We start from the raw sequence: 16,328 nt of genomic DNA on the forward strand, positions 1-16,328 counted from the left end.
TTGAGGGTAAAGAAATAGTTTGAACCCTGAGGCACAAGTACCAGTTAGCATAGTCTGGAGTCTGGAGGAACCAGTGAAGGCCTTGTGTAAATGGGTGGGTTGTGGAGTGATGGTGGAAAAGACAAAATAGAATACCTGAATGTGATTAACTTGAAAGTACATTTTTGTTTCGCAGCTTAATTCGGTTCAGGTTCTTATGTTAAATGAAAATAACGCTGTTTTTTTGGTAGTGCATGACTGAACTTCAGTTAGCTGCAACTTTTCGGTTTCTGTTTAACAACTGGTTTGCTTTCATTTCTAAGCTGTTCAAAAAAATCTAAAGTAAATGTTTGAATCTAATACATTGTGAGAACACCAGTATGTGAATGTCTACCAAATAGAAGTCTTCTAAACAGTTTCATCCTCTTTTGTAAGATCACCTTGGATGTGTTAGTTGAGATGGGGCACAAGGAGCTGAAGGAGATTGGAATCAATGCTTATGGACATAGACACAAACTAATCAAAGGAGTTGAAAGACTTCTCTCTGGACAACAAGGTATTTCATTTTAAATCAGTGCTAACAATTTAATGGTTGGTATAAAGGCAGCCCTCAACTTACTAAATGATAATTTAAAATCTATGAGAGAGAGTCCATTTAATAGGAAGAGCAATAATTAGAATTTGTGAAACCTGGTATCAGGTCTTAATGCTGCTAGTGTTAAGTTTACTGAGCTTCTGCAGTTAGTAGGTGAACTTAAGTAAAATTTCTGGGCTATTCAGAAGTTTGGGAATTGCTTTAGCTCTGAAGTATTTCTCTTAAGTCTATTCAGTTACTTCTGAAGTTATTCTAGCCCTAAAATTATGAGTCTAAAAGATCAGAAACTTGAATATCTTTCTGTCTTATGATAATATAATAGGCAATGCCTAGGCATTGAGGTCTGCCCATAAAATAATGTTGTAAATCTCTCTTTTTTTGTTGTATGTAAATGGCTAAATTCTTTAGCACTTGCTGTGAAAGTACTGGGAAACAGCGTTGTAACTGAGAACACTTGACAGAACAGCATTGAATAATATCTTTATTTCTTCTGAACATTACTTAAAGAAAATGCAAATTGCATTTGTTCAACAGATGTTAACATTTCCCATGTACCAAGTCCCAGGTATGAAAAGGTGAATTGTTCTAAATATCAAGGCCGCATTTTTAACTTAATTGTTAAACTAAGGGTGTGATTTACCCTGTCTGCGGTCAGACACATCCTGTCATTGAAGTCCTGGCTGTACAACTGGAGTTGAAGAAAAACCCAGACTAGCAAAAATGAAGAGCTTTTCAGGGAAGGATGTATGGTAGGCAGGGTAGGGGCCATCTCTTGAAAAGGAAAAACTACCTCTAAAAAGTAGGTGACTGAAGCTAAGCAATACTTTACACTGGAATTCTGGAATAGAATCGATTGAAAGTGGATGCACTTTACTTTCCTGGTAGGGACTAGGGCAAAATGTTTAAAATATGAGGTAGTCTGGGATATGTCTAGTATAGATGACAAAATTGTATGAGATAAAGAAGAGAGAAAACCCGTGACTCCCTAGAATGTTAGTATACAATATAAAAAGTATCAAAAATGAAGAGAAACTAGAACCTGCAGTTGTAGACAGCCGTCATGACTCTACTAGAATAATACCAATCCGGTAGGATAGAAATTACGGTGGAGTACTGGAATAACAAGGGTCACTTATGAAAGAGGCAGGTTAAAAAGGAAATCAGACAGTGTTTGTTCATTAAACATAGAGTGTCTGGGACACAGTTATTAAGACTGCATTGAAAGGCTCAGGAAACAATGACAGAAACAGGCACACCGCCTCCAAGTGGCAGAGGTGTGTAACTCTGTGCCACTTCTGGTCTGTGGTCATTCTGATACATACAGCTGCAATCGCAAAGGATCATTCACTCCCACATGGAGGAGAAATGTCACGACTCAGAATGACCGTGTCTGCTCTAGCACATCAGGGTCTCTTGCCTACATAAAGTTATCACCTTCCTTGTCTTCATTTGAAGCCAGGATTCTATACCGACATTCTACCTAATTTGCAAAGTGGAACCAGTGGCAGTCTTCTGACAGTCTCTCATTTTGCTGGCTTAGCCTTAGCTCTCATTCAGTGCATCAAGTCAATACATTACTTGTCCTGATCTTTTAGTGTTTATAAGACATCTTGGGGTGGTCCAGAGATGCTTTCGTCAAGCGTGTGCCATGGTCTTTATTCTGTTAAGTCTTTAGTCTCTGAAATATTCTTCTTTGTAAAGTCTCCATACTTCCTGTAGATAATGTACTTCAGACAATGTAATTCACATTACATACCTGATAAGTCTTTATCAGAGTTTAGCATCTGGTGGTGGTCTTGTTATTCAGACCAGACTCAGAACTAGAATAGTGCTCTTAGTCTCTACACTCACACTGCCATGCACTGACCCAGCAGTAATGGATTTGAGCCCTACCTGGGAAAACACCAGAGCTTTAGAGATCTTGTAGAGACTGAAGGAAAGGTTTGTTACAAATACATGGAAGAAATTAGAAAATTCTGTTTAAAATTCCACTTGAAAAGTTTTTGTGAGAGTAAAGGTACAAAATACATAGTTGTCTTGACCATTGACATTCAGAAAACACAGCATTCATTGCTGAATTAGAGACTGTGAGGGGTTAGAATAAGCATTCAGGGAACGCCTGGGTGGTTCAGTTGGTTAAGCGTCCAACTCTTGGTTTTGGCTCAGGTCATGATCTCCTGGTTTGTGGGTTCAGGCCTCGCATCGGGTTCTGTGCTGACAGTGCAGAGCCTGCTTCAGGATTCTCTCTCTCTCCCTCTCCCTCCCCCTCTTGAGCGTGCACACATTCTCTCTCACACAAACTTCTAAGTAAATAAATAAATTGAAAAAATGAAAAATGAATAAAAGAATAAGCATTCAGTGGTCGGTAAACTATGGAGTGTCATTCTAGGATGATTTAAAATTACCTGAAGCTGTATAAATTTCTGTCATAATTCTTCCTCATATTTACAGAAATTAAAGAGACTAAATGCTGAAAGTGCTGAATAGTTAGTAAAGGAAATAATCTGAAGAAGAAATTTTGTGACAACCTCCTTAAGGATAAGGGGTAAAGAATAGAAAGGTTTTTCTGAATTATTCCCACAAAACCCTTACAACTTGTTGTGTCAAAATTAGCAACCTAAATGCAGTGTGGTGTTCTGGTTTGGATCCTAAAACAGGAAAAGAACATTAATGGGAAAATCTAATGAAATCCAAATAAATTCTGTAATTTACTTAACAAGTGTGACCAGTGTTGTACTGTGGCTATATAGAATGGGAACATTGGAGGAGCATTAATATTCCTAATGGTGACATTAGGAAGTTGAGTAAAAGGTACACAGGGACTCTCTACGTGATGTCAGTCTTTCTGAAAATGTAAATTAGTCCAAAATTAAAAGTTTTTAAAAATAGGTAGTAAGCAAGAAAAAAAAGTAGTAAGCATCAGATAAATCAGGTGGCCATTTTGGGTTGATGTTAATTGGAGAGGACGGGGACTTGGCATAATTTTTTTTTACCTTCAAATTTTATTTACTAGGTCTTAACCCATACTTAACTCTGAACACCTCTGGAAGTGGAACAATTCTCATAGATCTATCTCCTGATGATAAAGAGTTTCAGTCTGTGGAGGAAGAGGTATGTTCATATACCTTAAATAAATGTTGGTTCAATAGCTGAACTTCCTAGAGGTTTCCAGATCTTGAAAATGTAATAGGATTTTAATTGTCCCTAACTCTTTACCACCTGGATGAATGTTCAAAATCAGCGTTTAAGGTACACTCCCTCAATAAACCTTGAATCCAGTAACTTGGTTCAATACTACAATTAATACTGACACAGGATTCTGTTGGAGAAGAGTTTACTGTCATGGGGGGGGGGCGGGGGAGATGCAAATATTCCCTCCCTTCATGAAGGCAATTGCAAACCCCAGTATCTCATACAAGACCCAGAATATGTGGATGCTACTTTTCCAGGAAGTTTTTCTTCCAGCTTTCTTTTCACAGAACTCTTGGATCCACTGAAATCTTTGAATAGTGCTTTACAGTTTGAAGAACACGTATCCTGTATGTGTGAGGAACACAGGGATAGAAACTTGAGTGAAACTGAGTTCTAATACTCCAGAAACTCCAGCTCTCAATGGAGTACATATTGTGCTTTACTAGGGCAAAATGAATGGGAGCAAATAAATGCTTGTTTTATTTTTTTATTTTTTTTCTTTTAAATTTTTTTTTTTTTTAATTTACATCCAAATTAGCATGTAGTGCAACAATGATTTCAGGAGTAGATTCCTTAGTGCCCCTTACCCATTTAGCCCATCCCCCCTCCTACAACGCCTCCAGTAACCCTCCGTTTGTTCTCCATATTTATGAGTCTTCTCTGTTTTGTTCCCCTCCCTGTTTTTATATTATTTTTGTTTCCCTTCCCTTATGTTCATCTGTTTTGTCTCTTGAAGTCCTCATATGAGTGAAGTCATATGATATTTGTCTTTATCTGACTGACTCATTTCACTTAACGTAATACCCTCTAGTTCTATCCATGTAGTTGCAAATGGCAAGAATTCATTCTTTTTGATTGCCGAGTAATACTCCATTGTGTATATATACCACATCTTTATCCCTTCATCCAATCAGTGGACATTTGGGCTCCTTCCATACTTTGGCTATTATTGACAGTGCTGCTATAAACATTGGGGTTCATGTGTCCCTTTGAAACAGCACACCTGTATCCCTTGGATAAATACCTAGTAGTGCAATTGCTGGGTTGTAGGATAGTTCTATTTTTAGTTTTTTGAGGAACCTCCATACTGATTTCCAGAATGGCTGCACCAGCTTGCACTCCCAGATTTTTTTTATTTTTTAGCATGTGAGGTGGTTAGCTTTGTATGTTTAACTCACCCATGCATCTGCTCCTTTTTCTTCCTTTAGTTTGCATTATATAATTTTCGCCTAAAAGTATTGTTTCCAGATTGACTAGCTAACAGCTATCTCTAGAAAGTAGTACTTGTGAAGTTATAGAAGAACTCTCATATATACAAGAAAAATATTAAAATCTCATTTTGTATTCTCAAAAACAGAATCATAGGTGTCAAGAACCATTTTCCCCAAATCAAAAAAAGCAAAAGTAGGGGGTGCCTGGGTGGCTCAGTCACTTGAGCATCCGACTTCGGTTCAGGTCATGATCTCACAGTTCCTGGGTTCCTGAGTTTGAGCCCCATATGGGGCTCTGTGCGGACAGCTCAGAGCCTGGAGCCTGCGTCAGATTCTGTGTGTCTTTCTCTGCCACTCCCCTGTTTGCTCTCTCAAAAACAAATATTAAAACAAATTTTTGAAGGAAAAACAAAAGTTAATACACATATATTTGACATATTTTTCCATCAGATGCAAAGTACAGTCCGAGAGCACAGAGATGGAGGTCATGCAGGTGGAATCTTCAACAGATACAATATTCTCAAGGTAATAAGTTAGTGAAAATAAAGTTTTCTGAGACCGTAGTTTTCAAAGCCTGAAACAGTAATTAACTTTCATAAGAATATAATCGTCTAGCCTAGTAAGTCTTTGACATAGCATCAAGGGATATTTGGGGAAAGGGTAGATCCTTAAAGGTTAAGATTCTCAAAATCCCTGTACTGTGTTTCATTTTTTCTTTCTTTCTTTCTTTCTTCCTTCCTTTTTTTTGTGCTGTTTTCGTAACAAATAATTCAGCATTTGTTGAATTATCTTGAGATCATGATAAATCCATGAGGTTTAGGACCTTAAATGTATCAATTATTCAAGTACTCTTTTGTAGCAAAGCTGAATTTCCTTTGTGGCTCAAGAAAGGACTCCATCTTTATACTTATTTGTCCTGTGACGACTACGTGTGTCCATGAGTCCCCCATCTATACAACTTTTTTATAATTTTAATAGTACTCCCTCTGTACCTTCATCCTTTCCAAAAATAGTCTGAGGTTTTAAGTCATTCAGAGGAGAGTCCTGTCTTTTCTTGATACCAGGTACTCTTCTCAGGGCCTTTTCCAACCTTGCTGTGTTTTTCTTGAACTGCAGCAAGCAAAAATGCACGCTCTACTTGAGATGAATAAATCTTTTTATTAACTACATTGGTATATTCTTAATAATTATGGAATAAGACAAATAAAATGTGGCAAGTATCTTTTTAATACCTAAATTTTAAACTCAAAAGTGAACAGTATCAAATATTTCAGCTGTTTTATATTATTGTCATATATATACTATTACAAGTGTTATATTAGATGTCGTATTTTAGAGTTAGTGAATACTAAAATTATAGGAGATTGCTTTGTTCATCCTATTAGATGATTTAAGATAAAGAAATCCTGGGAGCTCCTATTTATTAGTTTATATCATAGTGTGACAAGAGTGACATCTTGTTATTTCCATTCATGAACATATGTAATATTTTTAATAAGGCAAATAATCATGCCTTTTATTTTCTTAATATAAGTGAGATCGCTGTGTCAGTTGTGTTCCTTGATTACATCTGTAGCCATATTTGAGTTTTTTTAAGCCAAGACTAAATCCACCAGCTCCCAGATGTGCTCTAGGACCAGCAGGGGGCTGTAACACCTTTAAGCACAGCCAAGAAACAGCTCTAGGGTTGTGAATTTTGATCCTGGAAATACTCCCAGTGAGACCAGCATCCATCTTTAACTCTTCTCAAGACAAAAATTTTAGGAATTGGAGGGATAGGGAAGGGTAGAGAGAGTAGTAGAGGCGTGTCTGTGTGTGTGTGTTTTAAGAATGTTTTTTGCTGGGGGTTATTTCAAATATTTTTCATTAAAAGCAGATACAGATGATACTTTGAGCCAAATAAAATAGGATGAGGTGAAAGATAACCGTTCTCTTTTTAATACTTACATACAGAATTCAGTATACCTGATTTGGAGCTGTTTTAGTAATAATTCTAAATTAATGAGAATGGGAGTATTTTAGTTTACGGTATTCTTGACCTTCCCATAAGTCCATATATAGCTTTTTTCCCTTTGAAGTTTTTCATTTCCAAAATGTAGCTATATTTCTATCTTTATGTTTGAGACCAAGTATTTTTAGCTGACTAAAATAAAACATAGTTTATATTTCAGAGAAGTTTTGCCTCTCTTCTGACTATGTGGCCTATTTAGGTTAAGATGAACAAGTAAAGTAGGTAAGTAATTATGACGTAAAGATTTTGATTCCTCTGGTTTCTTTTTTATAGATTCAGAAAGTTTGTAACAAGAAACTGTGGGAAAGATACACCCACAGAAGAAAAGAAGTTTCTGAAGAAAACCACAACCATGCAAATGAAAGAATGCTATTTCATGGTAAGATTCCTCAGGGCAGGGGGCAGCACTGGCAGGCTCAGTAGGTAGAGCATGTGACTCTTGATCTCAGCGTCATGAATTCAAGCCCCAATTTGAGGGTGGAGATTACCTAAAAATTTTTTTTAAATGAAATCTTTAAAATAAAGAGCTGTTGTCATTGAACTTAGGGAATTTTCTAAGAACTTCTGTTGGATTGAAAGCAATATTTGTCTTGAAATTTCCCGTTTTGTTTTATGCTGCAAATTGACAGGTGTTGATTGGTCTTTGAGATTTATAGCAAAGATGAATGTAAATGTTAACGTAGTGTTTATCAAGTCTTCAGGCACATAGTAACTCCAGTATGTTTCTTCATTTGGCCTTGATTGCAGAAAATTTTTAGAGACCTGTAAAGTTCTATGAAACACAACATTTAAATTTTACAGTTCCCTGGAGGAATGGCTATAGCAGACTGAATTGGTGGATAATATCTAAATGGTATTTCTCATTCTAAAACTCTAAAAATCATCATGATGCTCTCTTGTCAAAGAGTGTAATATTCATTTAGGTACTGACTTGATGGTTATAATGAATGATTTTTCTGTTTTATAATAAATGATTTTGGTTTTTCCAAATTAATTGAAATAAGTGATTCTGGTCTTCTGTAGTTCTGTAGTGGAATTCAGTGTATTTTCCTATTCCTTTATGAACAGGGACACTAATCTTAATGAATCAGTTAACTGTTACATTGGCTTTTCCTAACGCCCACCCCTCACCCTACTCTCTGGCCTGGTTCCCATGACTACCTCCTTTCCTTTGGCTAAGCTCTCCTTGGCACCCATGCACGGAAAGGGGTGAGAGTAGTCAGTATGCAGAGAGTGAAGGAACACACATTTGCAGATAGAATCTGGTGTGACAGGATGAAAGGCCGCGAAGTGGAGAGATGAGAAGGAAGTATAAAGAAGAGAATAAACGTGAAAAGACCACTTTGGCCACTTGATATCTAGAAAAAGCACACAGACATGGGATGTCACTGTAAGGCTTAATTGCATACAGCCTTGCTATAGGAGATGAATTATGAGACTCTTGGTTCTGGATTTAGGGTCTGGAATTTGGTAACTTTAGCATTGATATTTTAAGTGATCTTTTTTTCTAGTTGAATCTTTGTGTGTCCTATTTTTTGGCATTTGATCCACCCCCTTATTAGAAACGTCAGTCAACGTTAGCATTTCTTTTAAAGTAGTTAATTATTGGGGCGCCTGGGTGGCTCAGTGGGTTAAGCGTCCGACTTCGGCTCAGGACATGATCTCACAATTTGTGAGTTCAAGCCCCATGTTGGGCTCTGTGCTGACAGCTCGGAGCCTGCAGCCTGCTTCAGATTCTGTGTCTCCCTCTCTCTCGGCTCCTCCCCGACTCACGCTCTGTCTTTCTCTCTCTCAAAAATGAATAAACGTTAAAAAATTTTTAAAAATAAAATAATGTAGTTATTCTAAAGGAATAAACTAGGTGAGAGGTAACTTGTTATCCTTGTTTTTTTAATATTCTTTATATCGGTGGTCAGTATGTATGTTTAGGAATTTAACTTCAATGAAGATTTCATTTTATTCTTCTAAGATAATTTTAAATTCTTATCCATCTACATCTGTTTTAGGATCTCCCTTTGTGAATGCGATTATCCATAAAGGCTTTGATGAAAGGCATGCCTACATAGGTGGCATGTTTGGAGCTGGGATTTATTTTGCTGAAAACTCTTCCAAAAGCAATCAGTATGTATATGGAATTGGAGGAGGTACTGGGTGTCCAGTTCACAAAGACAGATCTTGTTACATTTGCCACAGGTAAGAGATCACTTGTTCTCATTTAGTTTGATAAGAATTTAATAAGAACTAGTTTCATATTTGAGAAATTAGGGGAGCAAGGCATCATCTTGGACAACCTTAGGACTCCAAGATAGGTATTTTTCAGGTTGCTTTTGGCTCTCTCACCAGTTGTAACAGGAGCCAGTGTTTATTAAATGATCTGTGTGAGCCAAGCACAGTTCAAACCACTTGACCTATTTAACTCATTTAATCATTAGAACACCTAGTGCTTTAAACAATATGAAGCAGGAAATATCGTTGGGCATGAGAGATTTTATTGTGGCCCTTAAATATTATAGGACTGTGGATTCTTTAAAAAATGTGTATTCAAATGCTAAAATAGTATTCCTTTGCCAAGTCTAGTATTTCATAGGAATGCCTGTAGGAGTCTCTCTTCCACTGTGATATGATCCTAATCCTGAATTTGTGATATTACTACTTGAAAAACTTATCATGAAACATATTCCTTTTAAAAAGCACATTATTGGGGCGCCTGGGTGGCGCAGTCGGTTAAGCGTCCGACTTCAGCCAGGTCACGATCTCGCGGTCCGTGAGTTCGAGCCCCGCGTCGGGCTCTGGGCTGATGGCTCGGAGCCTGGAGCCTGTTTCCGATTCTGTGTCTCCCTCTCTCTCTGCCCCTCCCCGTTCATGCTCTGTCTCTCTCTGTCCCAAAAATAAATAAAAAACGTTGAAAAAAAAAAAAATTTAAAAAAAAAAAAAAAAAGCACATTATTGGGGCGCCTGGGTGGCTCAGTCGGTTGAGCGTCCGACTTCGGCTCAGGTCACAATCTCACGATCCGGGAGTTCGAGCCCCACGTCGGGCTCTGGGCTGATGGCTCAGAGCCTGGAGCCTGCTTCCGATTCTGTGTCTCCCTCTCTCTCTGCCCCTCCCCCATTCATGCTCTGTCTCTCTCTGTCTCAAAAATAAATAAATGTTAAAAAAAAAATTTTTTTTGAATAAAAAAAATAAAACACATTATTATCAAATAACTACTTTGCACTTTTTCCCCCCAGTTTTACTCTGGCCTAACTCAATTGTTAAAATCATTCAAATAACTTGCCCCTAATTAATCCTCGTAGGTAAATATAAATTATCTTTTGTCATTTGAAAAATTGAGTAAGGTTAACTACTGAAATTCACTCAACAGTTAGGGTACTGCTTATACAGATCTGAAGCAGTCTTCATCAGATACTAGCAAGCAGGAGAATCACCTAAAGAGCTCACTAAAACAGATTCCTGAGCCCTACCTACTGAGTTGCTGACTTAGTAGGCCTGAGAGGAGGCCCTAGAATATGAATTTCTACCAAGTTGTCAGGTGATGCTAATGTTTCTGATCACTGATCTTGAAGAAAACCCTAGAGCAGTTCTCAGCCTTGGTGACACATTGGAATCACCTGGGCAGCTTTAAAAACTACTGATGCATGTGTCCCACCCTCAGAGGTTCTCATATAATTGGTCTGGCATTAGGATTTGTAAAGGCTTCCCAGCTGATTTTGAAAGGTTGCCGAGGTAAAGAACTCTGGTCCTGGGGAGAAACAAGATTTGTTTTTGTATTACTCTTGTTTTCCCCCTAAGTTTAGACTTGTGTAGGTGCCTGAAGTCAGCCCTTTTGGATATGAACTCCCATCCACTTCTGTTTTAGATCATAAATTGGACAGTTTAGAAAGCTTGTAATCTCTTGAGATTCTGTAAATTCAACTCTGCAGTCATATTATCTGGAGGTAAAATAGTTCAGATTATAATAATGTTCTAGTACCACCTCTCATTACTTTTTAGAACAGAGTGGTTGGCTGTCTGGAAATAAGTTTATTAAAATTTTTAGGGGCACCTGGGTGGCTCAGTCAGTTAAGCAATCCGACTTCAGCTCAGGTCGTTATCTCATAGTTCGTGGGTTTGAGCCCCGCATCAGGCTCTGCTGACAGCTCAGAGCCTGGAGCCTGCTTCAGATTCTGTGTGTCTCCCTCCCTCCCTGTCTCTGTCTCTGTCTCTGTCTCTCTCTCTCTCTCTCTCTCTCTCTCTCTTTCTTTCTCTCTCTCTCTCTCTCTCTCTCTCTCAAAAATAAATAAACATTAAAGAAAAAATTTGGGGGGCACCTGGGTGGCTCAGTTGGTTGGGTGTCTGACTTTGGCTCAGGTCATGGTCTCATGGTTCATGGGTTCGAGCCCCGTGTCGGGCTCTGTGCTGACAACTCAGAGGCTGGAGCCTGCTTTGGATTCTGTGTCTCCCTCTCTCTGCCCCTCTCCTGCTCATGCTCACTCTCTCTCAAAAATAGATGAACATTAAAAAGACTTTTGTCTTTGGATTATCACAGGGCTGATTGGGACTATAATACATATTGATTAACAATGCTAAGGTTTCCAACAGGCTTATTTAGAATAAAAAGTATAGATAGCCTCTCTTTGGAGAATAGAATTAACTCATTCACCAAAATCTCTTTCTGTCCTTGGAAAAGAAGAAAAGCCATGAAGTAATAAAAAAGGCTTATTGGAAATAAGGCAAGTCAATCATATATATGCCTGGGAATTGGGAGCGTAATCCACTTAAACTTCTGGTAAAGGAAGACCTATTTGAGGAACTAACATTGCAGCCGAAACCTAAAAAAACCAAGTGTTAGCCCGTTTGAAGAGTGGTAGAATAGATACCATTCTCTATAGTAAAGGAAACTGTGTATGATGGTCACTAGGTAAGAGAGTTGGTTTGTGTGAAGAAAGAAAATTAATGCTCCTGATACACAACACAAGGTAAGATTAGAGAATTTGGAGCCATTGTAAGGAATTTGGATTTTCTTCCAAGGATACTGAGTAACCTCTACAAGGTTTTAAGCAGAAAAGTGATGTGATTTGATTAATGTTTTATGTGTTGGATTTTTTTTTTTTTTCCCAAATAACTTGTTGCTTGGATGGAAAATAGTTTAGGAATTAGAGTAGAAATAGAGTAGTTCAGAGGCCATTGGTCCCAATCCAACTGAAAATTTTGGTGATTTGAATTTAATGGTAGCCAATTAAGAGAATTAGTTTCAGATATAATTAAGAATTAAGAGAATGAGTTTCAGATATAATTTGAAGGTGGAATCAACTAGACTTAGTTGGATAAATGTCCAACTTTGCAAGCTACTTCATGGGGGTTCCTTAAATTTGCTTCTCCTTCTCACTTGGGCTGTGGTTTGTGCTTTTGCTGGGATACAAACAAGTGGAGTCTCCATCTCTATAAGGTCATTCCATTCTCAGTTGTTATAGTTAAAATAAGGATTAAAGTGACAGATTCATTAATGAGAGTAGAAGACATTCTCACAAAGTTCTTTTAAGGGTGAAATGACAAAACAACTTGTGTTTATGTATAAATACATTAAAAAGCTTATGCAGTCTACACAGACAATGTCTTATACTGCCTTGTCTTCAGAGAGATCTTTTCCCTTCCATGTTATAGGCAGCTGCTCTTTTGCCGGGTAACCCTGGGAAAGTCTTTCCTGCAGTTCAGTGCAATGAAAATGGCACATTCTCCTCCAGGACATCACTCAGTCACTGGTCGACCCAGTGTAAATGGACTAGCTTTAGCTGAATATGTTATTTACAGAGGAGAACAGGTAATTCAGTTTTATTTGCTCATCTTCAGAAATTATTTAGAGCCATACTTTAACCTTTTCTTACTAATCTCTTAAACTGACACGGCATATTGCCCTGAGAACTGGGTTGTTGTGTTTTTTTTAACTTTTATTTGGAAATAATTTCTCATTTACAGAAAAGTTGCAAAAATAATCAAGAAGTCCCTTATTTTCCCATTGTCAACATTTTGTTCTCTCCCGCGTGTGTGTGAATAGTTTTTCCTGAACTGCTTGAGGGAAAGTTGTAGGCTTGTTGCTTTACCCTTACGTACTTTAGTGTGTATTTCCCCAAAACAAGGACATTGTCTTAAAATTATCAAAATCGGGAAAATACCATTGTTACAATATTCTATCTGACTTACAGACTTTATTCAGATTTTGCCAACTACAGTGGATCTTTTTTCTGTTTCTTACCTTCTGTAAAATATAGTTAGTCAGAATCCTGTATTTAGTAGTTAACCTATCTGTAGCAAAGAAGCAAACAATTCCCTCTTGCTCTTAGTGACACAGATCCAGTCTCTAGAGCAGTGTTCTTAACTGAGGAAATGTAGCAGAATCACCTCAGTTATTAAAAACAAACACATACTTAGTATTCATCCTAGACCTTCTGATTCAGAACCCAAGTGATTAGAATCAAGGTAAGGATGTTTTGAGAAAATGTCCTTAGATGATTCTGATCCACAGCACTAATTTAGAACCTCTTTTCTAAAGTTTGGAAATCCTTATAGTAAAATGTTTTAAAAAGTTTGTTTACCAGTGTTTAAATTGATCTTTCTCTTCCAGGCTTACCCTGAATATTTAATTACTTACCAGATTGTGAGGCCCGAAGGTATGGTTGATGGATAAATAGTTGTTTTAGGAAACTAAATCCACTGAACCTAAAGTCATCTAAGCAGCTGGTGGCCTATTAAGTTTTACTCCTTTGCTGAGAAGTGTCATCTTGTCCACAAGCCTGTGGCCAAAGGATAAAAAAATGTGAAAGAAGTTTAACATTCTGACTTGATAAAGCTTTAATAATGTACAGTGTTTTCTAAGTATTTCCTGTTTTTCAGCACTTTAACAGATGCCATTCCAGGTTAAACTGGGTTTGTCTGTACTAAATTATAAACAAAGTTAACTTGAATCTTTTATATGTTATGCATTGATTCTAACAGAAAGTGTAATCCCCTCAACAGACTCATTTTACTAATACAGTACTGTGTTCTTTAAAACACAGCATTTACACTGAATACAATTTCATTTGTAAAACTGTAAATAAGAGCTTTTGTACTAGCCCAATATTTATTTACATTGCTTTGTAATATAAATCCGTTTTAGAACTGCAGCGGTTTACAAATTGTTTTTCATATGTACTGCCCATCTGTACTTCATCGTGCATCATCATGATTGAGTGATCTTTACGTTTGATTCCAGAGGCTATGTTGAGCTATTATTAGCAAAGACTTGGTCAGTTAGGAAAGATTGATATATCAGATTTAATTTGCTGATGGAAGCATTTATCTCTCATTAGAAATCTTTCCCATTTCAGAACCTACTTCATAAATACTCTGGGGATTTAATTTCTGGTACCTTTGTATGTATAAGACACATTCCAAAGAGCTCTAATTATGAACGTCCTGATAATTAAAGATACTTCTTTACTGGCTTCAAACTCTCGGGTTTCACATTGGAAAATTCTGTCATTTCATTTTGTAAAAATTAGAGCAAGTGCTTCTGTGTTTTAGAGGCTAAATCCTGCCAGTGAACAATTATGGTGTTCTTTTCATGGAGTGTAAATAGGAAGTTACATTTCAGAGGTAGGAACGGTAATTCTGAATAATTTTCCAATGTATTCTAATTACCCTAAATCTAAAGCGGGGGGATGGAAGGGGAAGCGAATGAGAGTGGGTCGCTTTTTATCCTAAGTAACTTTCTCTTGTTTTTTCTCCTTGGCCTTACTGTTAGAGCCGATCTTTACACCGTAGGTAAACTGAACCCAGAACCATGAAATATAGGTGTCCCAGTTCTCTCCAGGTCGCCTGAATGGGCAGGTGCTGTGAGCCATTGCTTCCTGGTCCTCGGTTGCCTCATCATGACACTAACAGTCAGTTGGAAATACACTTTGTGTGTGCACCACATGGTGACCAGGCTTGTTTGGCAGCTGTGGAGGGGAATGCTATCCCATAAAATGCCATTCCTGTTTTCTAATGTAAAACTGTCTTTTCCATGAAATAGGCGAAAGCATCTTGGTACAGAGACATGAATTATAGCTTGTCAGTCTAGTTGTTGACTCTAGCTCCCTCAGAAAGCAAGGCAAGATTTTTACCGACTTATGTCTCTGTAAGTGGGAATGTTCCCCTTCAGTCTCTGTGCCAGTTCACTTTTGTTTTACATTTTATTCCGTCTCTAAATTATCTGGCCCTTTGCAGTAACTTGTACATAAAGTGCTAGAAAATCATGTTTCTTGTCCTAAGTGAGAGTTAATCAGAGTAAATGCATATCTGGAGTTGTTTCTATGATGTAAATTGTGATCATTATTTAAGAGGTCAGTTCCTGACCTGGAAGTGCTTTTATACAGTTCTCTAATAATTGCAGTTATGATCCTAAAGTAATTTCTTGGAACACAAATGGAGTATGCCAAATTTTATATAATTTTTCAGATTCTGGAAGCTTCCAGATTTTATAATTAGAAGCTAATGAGATGAGTTAATGGAATTTATATTTACCTACCTTATCTCTCAGCATTGAGCCCGTTACTCACCCTGTAGGTGAATCTGGAATTACTTTTCATGGAAAATCATCGAGATCTTTGAGTTTATGATATTGCAGCCTGTATTGTTTCATCTAATCCATTGCTTAATTAGTGTGTTATTTTTCTATGAATGATTATATTGTGGTTAATATGTTAGCATGGCAATATTTTCAAATAGCTTTTGGTTTGTTGACAGTTTGAGGGATTTTGGGGGGTGGTTGGGGGGATTTTTTTTTGGAGTTTTTGCATGAAATATCATACTTTATAATGATGGAATTGCTTTTTCTTTTGTCTTGTGATTTTTTTGGGGGGGGGAGTGAGAATTAACTTTTTGTGTGGGTAGTACTATTATATCCATCTTGGGTGTCTTACTTGTACTGTATCACATTCCATACCTTCATTTAATTCTTAATAAAGTGTTCATTTGTTTTTCTGGGTAGCATGGTAATTACTGGAATAGTATAAATGTTTTGAATGGTCTTGAGAAAATGGATTAAGATCGCAATAAACCACAATTGCAGGAAAACAATGCAGTTCTGAGTCTAACAGTGATAGAATGCAGTTTAAAATTTGAAATATTGAGTTTTGTGACCATAATCTCTCAGATGCTTTAATATGTGATGCTTTTAGACATTTACTGTATCCAATACAACTTTCAGCAAACCTTAAAGGTCATTCCCAGGAAATTTATCTTCTTCTAAAGCGGAATATATATCTACATTTTTTTTTTTAAGTAGGCTACTGTAGGCCCAACATGGGGTTTGTACTCACAACCCTAAGATCAAGAGTTGCA

General features: G+C 37.3%; 1 protein-coding gene across 2 annotated transcripts in view; it reads left to right on the forward strand.

Annotated features, from left to right (window-relative positions):
* TNKS2 (tankyrase 2) overlaps nt 1-15,964 on the forward strand; it is a 67,643-nt gene extending 51,679 nt beyond the window's left edge. For both annotated transcript variants that reach the window (XM_019445071.2, XM_019445072.2), the window contains 7 exons: nt 415-535; nt 3,588-3,685; nt 5,428-5,502; nt 7,262-7,367; nt 8,995-9,181; nt 12,630-12,786; nt 13,588-15,964. In XM_019445071.2, the coding sequence (XP_019300616.1) occupies nt 415-535; nt 3,588-3,685; nt 5,428-5,502; nt 7,262-7,367; nt 8,995-9,181; nt 12,630-12,786; nt 13,588-13,650 (807 nt within the window). In that variant the 3' untranslated portion in view covers nt 13,651-15,964. The remainder of the gene's footprint in view (nt 1-414; nt 536-3,587; nt 3,686-5,427; nt 5,503-7,261; nt 7,368-8,994; nt 9,182-12,629; nt 12,787-13,587) is intronic.
* Nucleotides 15,965-16,328: the final 364 nt, after the last annotated feature.

Source organism: Panthera pardus, unplaced genomic scaffold (assembly GCF_024362965.1).
Source record: "Panthera pardus isolate Hobbes unplaced genomic scaffold, ASM2436296v1 HiC_scaffold_22, whole genome shotgun sequence".
NCBI classification, from domain to species: domain Eukaryota; kingdom Metazoa; phylum Chordata; class Mammalia; order Carnivora; family Felidae; genus Panthera; species Panthera pardus.